Raw genomic sequence first — 7,500 nt, 5'->3', positions numbered from 1 at the left:
AGAGAAGGGAGAGGAGGAGGAGGAGGAGGAGGAGGAGGAAGAGGAGGAGGAAGGAAGGATACAAATTCGGCACATTAGGACCGGGTCGGAGGCGAGAAATGTGGCAGCAAAGGGGATGTGGTCGTGAGGTGTGGCAGCGCGGGGCAGGTGTGTCGGGGTGGTCAATTACAGGTGTGGTAAGGTATGTGGTCAGTAGGTGTGGCTTTGGAAAGGGAGGAGAAAAAGGTGGAGGCGAAGGTGTGTGTGTGTGTGTGTGTGTGTGTGGCTAGGAATGTGGCGTGGCATAGAGGAAAATTAATGAGGAAGAGAAGTAAAAGAAATAAAATGAAAAAAAAATAAACACGAAAGAAAACAAAGAAGAAAGGAAAGGAAATAAAAGAAAAGAAAAGGAAAGGAAAGGAGAGGAATGGTTAGGTTAGGTTAGGTAAGGTAAGGTAAGGTAAGGTAGGGTAAGGAAAGGAAAGGTTAGGTTAGGTTAGGTAAGGTAAGGTAAGGTAAGGTAAGGTAAGGTAGGTAAGGGAAGGAAAGGAAAGGAAAGGTTAGGTTAGGTAAGGTAAGGTAAGGTAAGGTAAGGTAAGGTAAGGTAGGCAGGTAGGTAAGAGGGAAGGTTTTGAAGAATGGCATAATGGAGGGGAGAAGTTGAGGGGAAGCGAGGGGAGAGGATGAGGGGAAGGAAGGGGAAGAGGGCGAGGGGAAGAAAGAGGAGGAAGAAGACTTGAATGGTCACCTTACGTCGTTAATTTGTCAATGTCCGAAACGCAACGTCTTAAAGGAGTAAAGAGGAAGAGGAAGAGGAAGAAGGAGAAGAAGAAGAAGAAGAAGAAGAAGAAGAAGAAGAAGGAGACGGAGGAAAAGAAGAAGAAGAAGAAGAAGATAAAGAAAAAGAAAAAGAAAAAAAGAGGAAGAAGAAGAAGAAGAAGAAGAAGAAGAAGAAGAGGAAGAAGAAGAAGAAGAAGAAGAAGAAGAAGAAGAAGAAGAAGAAAACGCACTACAATGGTTATAACAAAAATGAGACTTAGTAGAGGAAGAAGAAAAAGAGAAAGAAGAAGAAGAAGAAGAAGAAGAAGAAAAAGAAGAAGAAAAAAAAAGTTTATAGACAAGAACAAGAGAAGCAGAAAATAAACTGAAAAAGAAAACAATATGAAAAGAAGTTAAGAAGAAAGAAAAATAGAAAGAAGAGGAGGAGGAGGAAGAAAATGGAAAAAGAAGAAGAAAAAGAAGACCAGACGAGGAGAAGCGGAAGGAAGAACAAGAAAAGAATAACAAGAAACAGAAGAGAAAAAATAAAGAAAAAATAAAAGAATGGAAGAACTAAAGGAGGAGGAGGAGGAGGAGGAGGAGGAGGAGGAGGAGGAGGAGGAGGAAGACGGGAAGGGAGAGGGGGCAGTAATTACTATAGTGAGAGAGAGAGAGAGAGAGAGAGAGAGAGAGAGAGAGAGAGAGAGAGAGAGAGAGAGAGAGAGAGAGAGAGAGAGAGTTTCTGTGGCCAAGTTTCATGTTTCATAAGTAGCAACAAGAAGAGGAGGAGGAGGAGGAGGAGGAGGAGGAGGCGTACCCAGCAACCCTTGACACCCCTTCAAATGTTTCATAGGGAGGAGGAGGAGGAGGAGGAGGAGGAGGGGAGAGGAAGTAAGAGAAGGGGAGTGAAGGAGAGGAGAGAAGAGGGAAGAGGGGGAATAAGAGAGAGAAAAAAAGAGAAAGAGGAAGAATGCGAGTGAGAGGCAAAAGAGAGTGAGAGAGAATGTGAGAGAGAGAAAGAAAGAGAGAGAGAAATAGAGAGAGAAAAGAAGAAAAGTAAGTGAAAATTTTCCTCTACATTTTATTTCTTCTCTTTTTTTTCCTTTCCATCTCTTTTCCTTCACTTCTAATTCCTTTTCTTTTTCCTTTCCATTTCCTTCTTTCGTTTTTGTCTTCATTCCCTTCTTTTCCCTTTTTCCTTTTCTATTTCATCCTTTCCTTTCCCTTCTCTTCTCTTTTCTTCCCTTCTCTTCCTTTCCCTTCCCTTCCTTTCCCTTCTATTCTTTTCCATTCCCTTCTCATCCCCTCCTCCTTTCCCTTCTCTTTCCTTCCCTTCTCTTCCTTTCCCTTCCCTTCCTCTCCCTTCTATTCTTTTCCATTCCCTTCTCATCCCCTCCTCCTTTCCCTTCTCTTTCCTTCCCTTCTCTTCCTTTCCCTTCCCTTCCTCTCCCTTCTGTTCTTTTCCATTCCCTTCTCATCCTCCTTCCATCCCTTCCCATACCCTCCCCTCCCATCCCTTCCCTTCCCATCCTTCTCTTCCCAACCCAACAATCAGCACATTCACCTTTTCCACAGGACCCCCAAAAAAGACGTCCATAAGAGCCAGGTGACGCTTTCATAACATTACAAAATGACCCTTGGAGGCCCCCTTAAGCGACCCCACCCTCCCTCCCTCCCTTAGCGAGTCACGTAAGGGCGAGAATGCACGGGGAAGCGGTAGCCGGATGGGCCTTCCAGGTGGATTGTTTACCTGGTCACCATGGCAACCACCTGGCCTTTATTTCTCATGCAATTAGTTAGTGTCCGCCGCGAGACTATTCCCAATTTAATGCTTGTAATGTAATTTTTCTTTCGGGGGGCATAAATAGGAGTAGGGGGAAGGGGGAGGGGAGGGAGGGGGCTATGTGTGTGTGTGCGTGTGTGTGTGTGTGTGTGTGTGTTCTCTTGTTATTGTTCTGCCGTTTGTTCTTGTGTGTGTGTGTGTGTGTGTATGTGTGTGGGGGGACGGGGTCAGTATATATATATATATGTGTGTGTGTGGGTGTACACCAGATAAAAGGTACACACACACACACACACACACACACACACACACACACACACACACACACACACACACACACACACACACACACACACATCAGCCCTCACTTCCTCACCTCTCCCCACCCCTCCCCTATTCTCTTCCCCTTCACCCCCCACCCCTCCTCCCCTCCCCTCCCCTCCCTTCCCCCATTCAGCCGGCCGTGACGTGAAAGCATTGTTAGGGGGCCAGGTGGACTGAATTAGGGTCCCCTCACCTGTATGGGTCCCCCCTCACCTGAGTTACCTGTCCTCTCGCCTACCTGCCGTACCTTGCCTTGCCTTACCTCAGCACCTACCTCTGTGACCTGGTTCTTACCTTATGTATTTATCTCTCACTTTTTTGTACGCCAATTACCTGTAGGATGCTTTTTTACCTGTAATTTTATCTTTTCTTGCCTTCCTTTTCTCATTATAACCTGTAATTTCGCCTTTCCTTACCTTTATTTTCCGATTTTCACCTTGGATATATTTTTACCATATAAATTACCCGTTGAATATGATTTTTACGTATAATTTCTTCCTTTTCTTAATTTTCTTTCCTTATTTTTACCTGTAATTTGCACCTTCTCTATCTTTTCAATCTACGTTTTTACTTGAATGATGTATTTCTACCTGATCAATTACCTGTAGAATATTCTGTTTCACCAATGATTTCTATCTTTCTGAATCAGGAACACTTTCACACCTGTTTATAATACCTGATACCCTCCTCTTGAAATTTGGTGGAAAAAGACCCCCCCCCACCTTATTTTACAGCTCTGGGTACGGTCCTAATGTATGTGGTTGAATCTACACGCCTGATTTTGCTTCCTCCTACCTGTGTCGCCTTGTACCTCACCTTTGCCGGCGCACCTGTGTTGTCTCACCTGTGTTGTTCTTCCAGGTACGTCATCGGTGCCGCAGGAGGCGCCGCCCCCACCAGCTTCTCAGTGCCGCCAGAATTACGGTACGAACAGATTCACGTTTTATAAGTAGTACAAGTTGACTCATAAATCTAAGTATGTCGCCGTTAATCTTTTTTTCTTCTTTTCCAATGTCTAATCTTTCATCTACCTCGCCATTGCTATTTCTGTTTCTTCTCTCTACCTTTTCTTCCTTCTTTTCCTCGTTCTCTATTCTTTCTTCTTTTCCCTCTTCAAATCTTTCATCTACCCCGCCAATGTTTTTTCTACTTCTACTCTCTACCATTTTTTCCTCCTTTTCCTCCTTCTTACTTTTTTTCTGCATCCTTTTCCACTTCAAATCTTTCATCTACCTGCCATTATTCTTTCTACTTTTCTCTACCATTTCTTCCTCCTTTTCCTCGTTCATTTTACTCTTTTCTCTATTCTTTCTTCTTTTCCCTCTTCAAATCTTTCATCTACCCCGCCATTGTTATTTCTACTTCTTCTCTCTACCATTTCTTCCTCCGTTTCCTCCTTCAACTATCCCAAGTCTATCCTCTTAATCCCCTCCTTCCTTTTCTTTTTCTTCTATCCACTCTTCTTCCTTTTCCTTCCTCCTCTTCCTCGTTCATATATCCTCACTCTATCCTCCTTTTTCTCCTATTCACTCTTCTTCCTTTTCCTCCTCTATGTTTCAACTTTCTACTCTCTACCTCCTCTTCTCCCTTTCTTCCCTCCATATACCCATCCTCTTCCTTCTTCACGCCCTCTTCTTCCTCCCTTCTTCCTTTTTACGAACCTTCTTCACTAAAATTAAGATAAATTAAAAGAAAAGGTAAAATCGCAGGTGAGAGAGAGAGAGAGAGAGAGAGAGAGAGAGAGAGAGAGAGAGAGAGAGAGAGAGAGAGAGAGAGAGAGAGAGAGAGAGAGAGAGAGAGAGAGAGAGAGAGAGAGAGAGAGAGAGAGAGAGAGAGAGAGAGAGAGAGAGAGAGAGAGAGAGAGAGAGAGAGAGAGACACCTCCTTGCGTGTCTTTGTCTCACATAAAACCTCATCTCAATTATTTCTGACATGCCTACTTTGTTTTTCTCTTCCTCTTCCTCTTCCTCTTCTTCCTCTTCTTCCTCCTCCTCCTCTTCTTTCTCTTCCTCTTCTTCATCCTTCTTCTCTTCGTCTTTCTGTTTCTGGTTTTCGTTTTCCTCATTTTTCGTTTTTTTTTGTCGTTTTTTTTTCTTCCTTCTTTTTAAATTCACTTATAATTGTTGTTGTTGTTGTTGTTTTGTTCTTTGTGTTCTTTTTCTTTTTTTCTTTTTTTCTTTCCTATTTTTCTTTATTTTTTTTCCTCCTCCTCCTCCTCCTCCTCCTCCTCCTCATTTTTCATCTGCCAGTATTCATCGTCATTCTCATATTCCAAGGCTTTATCCTCCTCCTCCTCCTCCTCCTCCTCCTCCTCCTCCTCCTCCTCACGTTCACTTCACGAGCCCAGTCACAAATGAAAGTGATTAGGACACAATCACGATCACTCTCACGGGTCACGCGAACGAGAGAGAGAGAGAGAGAGAGAGAGAGAGAGAGAGAGAGAGAGAGAGAGAGAGAGAGAGAGAGAGAGAGAGAGAGAGAGTACATTAGGGGAAGGCTTATATGCTATAGGGGCCGAACAATGAAGCTGATGATGATGATGGTAATTTCTTGAGTGGACAGGTGAAGGGCGTAGGCGTGGGTGATTAACAGGTGTTCCAGGTGAGCCAGGTAACGAGGGGCGGCAGGCCAGGTGTGGTAATTGGCATTCAGAACGTAACTGGAGGAGGAGGAGGAGGAGGAGGAGGAGGAGGAGGTGATAAAAGATGGTTAAGATGAAGTTGGAGGAAGAGAAGAAGAACAGAAGGAGGTGGTGAAGGAGGAGGAGGAGGAGGAGGTTGAGATGGAGGTGAAGGAACAACAAGAGGAAGAAGAGGAGGTGGTGAAGGAGGTTTAAGAGGAGGAGGAGGAAGAGAAGGAGGAAGAGGAATGGGAGGAGGAGCTGTTTGTAAGGGCGATGACCCAACCTTACCTCCATCACCTCCTCCTCCTCCTCCTCCTCCTCCTCCTCCTAAAAATAATTTGAATGCCTCCGTCACGTCTTCTCACCTGAGTTGTAATAATAATGATGTTAATTTTTACCTTCGCCCACCTGTTGCTTACTTTACCTGTGCTATTATTATTATTATTATTATTATTATTATTATTATTATTATTATTATTATTATTATTATTATTATTATTGTTACTCTACTACTACTACTTCTACTACCACTTCTACTACTACTAACACTTCTACTACCACTTCTACTAGTACAGAAAGAGGAAGAGAAGATAGGGAAAAAAAGAGAGAGAGAGAGAGAGAGAGAGAGAGAGAGAGAGAGAGAGAGAGAGAGAGAGAGAGAGAGAGAGAGAGAGAGAGAGAGAGAGAGAGAGAGAGAGAGAGAGAGAAAGGAGGCGTTGAGGAAAAAGGGGAGAGAAAGGCATGAGAGGGAAGGAAACGAAGTGAAGTGAGGGGTCAGGGAGAGGGGGAGAGGGAGAGAAAGAGGGGAGAGACAGGAGGGAGAGAAAGAGGGGAGAGGGAGAGAGATGAAGAAGGCATTTATCTGAGGGGAAGAAAAGGGGGAGGAAAAAGAGAGTAGAGAGGGAGAGAGAGAGAAATATAGAGGATGGGAGAGGTGTTAAAAAAAATGTAATAAAGAATAGAAAGGAAGAGAGAAAGAATTGAGGAAGTAGAAGAGAAATTTTAGATAGAGAACATTAGAAAGGAGAGAAAAAGAGGAGGATAAGAAAAAAGTGAGGAAGGATAAAATAGAGAAATATTAAAGAAAAAAAAGTGTTACAAGAAAGACAAGATAGAGAGAAATAAATGAGACAAATAAAAGAAATAAAAACGAGAGATAAAACAAGAGATAAAGAAAACCAAAGAAAACGATAGAAAGAAAAGAAGAAAAAAAGATGAACAGGTAAACACAGAAAAAAAGAAAGAAAAAAAAATGATTGTAAGAAAACGGGAAAAAAAGATTAACAGAGAAAAGAAAAAAAGAAAAAAGTTAAAGAAAACCAGAAAATTATTGTAAGAAAAAGGGGAAAAAAAAAGATTAACAAAAAAGAAAAAAAGAAAACCAGAAAAAAAGATGGTAAGAAAAAGGAAAAAAAAAAGATTAACAGCAAAGAATAAAGAAAAAAAACAAAGAAAAGAAAAATAAGATTGTAAGAAAAAGGAAAAAAAAAGATTGACAGAAAAGAAAAAAGAAAGAAAAGATAGAAAGAAAAAAAAAGATGAACAGGTAAACACAGGTAAAGGAAAGGGAAAGATAAGGGTAAGACAGGTAAGGGAAGGAAGGGGATGAGAGGTAAAGGGGAGGGCAGGTAAGAGGGGAGGGGAGCCAGGTGAGTGGAGGCAGGGGAGGGGGGAGGGGGGGGGGGACAGGTGAGTAATGCTTCCGTCATACTTGGATAATTACAACATTCACCTCCGACGCCTAACTCCCTAACAAGTCTCTCTCCCCTCTCTCCCCTCTCCCCTCTCTCTCTCTCTTACTCCCTTGTTTATCTCCCCTCCTCCACTCTCTCCTTCTCCCACTCTCCCCGTCTCCCTCTCCACTCGTTTCTCTCCCCTCTCTCCCCTCTCCCCCCTTTCTCTCTCCCCTCTCTCCCCTCTCTCCCCTTTCTCTCTCTTACTCCCTTGTTTATCTCCCCTCTTCCACTCTCTCCTTCTCCCACTCTCCCCTTTCTCCCTCTCCACTTGTTTCTCTCCCACTCCCCTCCTTCCTC

The 7,500-nt window shown here is 43.2% G+C and overlaps 1 protein-coding gene across 7 annotated transcripts in view; it reads left to right on the top strand.

Annotated features, from left to right (window-relative positions):
• The window catches only part of LOC126985476 (hepatocyte nuclear factor 6-like), a 296,520-nt gene that overhangs the window by 95,608 nt on the left and 193,412 nt on the right, over positions 1-7,500 (top strand). For 5 of the 7 annotated variants that reach the window (XM_050840433.1, XM_050840432.1, XM_050840429.1 and 2 more), the window contains one exon: positions 3,707-3,769. The exons of the other annotated variants lie outside the window; for them this stretch is intronic. In XM_050840433.1, the coding sequence (XP_050696390.1) occupies positions 3,707-3,769 (63 nt within the window). The remainder of the gene's footprint in view (positions 1-3,706; positions 3,770-7,500) is intronic. 7 annotated transcript variants of the gene reach the window in all.

Source organism: Eriocheir sinensis, chromosome 59, assembly GCF_024679095.1.
Source record: "Eriocheir sinensis breed Jianghai 21 chromosome 59, ASM2467909v1, whole genome shotgun sequence".
Lineage (NCBI taxonomy): Eukaryota > Metazoa > Arthropoda > Malacostraca > Decapoda > Varunidae > Eriocheir > Eriocheir sinensis.
This window is presented reverse-complemented; position numbering and strand designations above follow the sequence as displayed.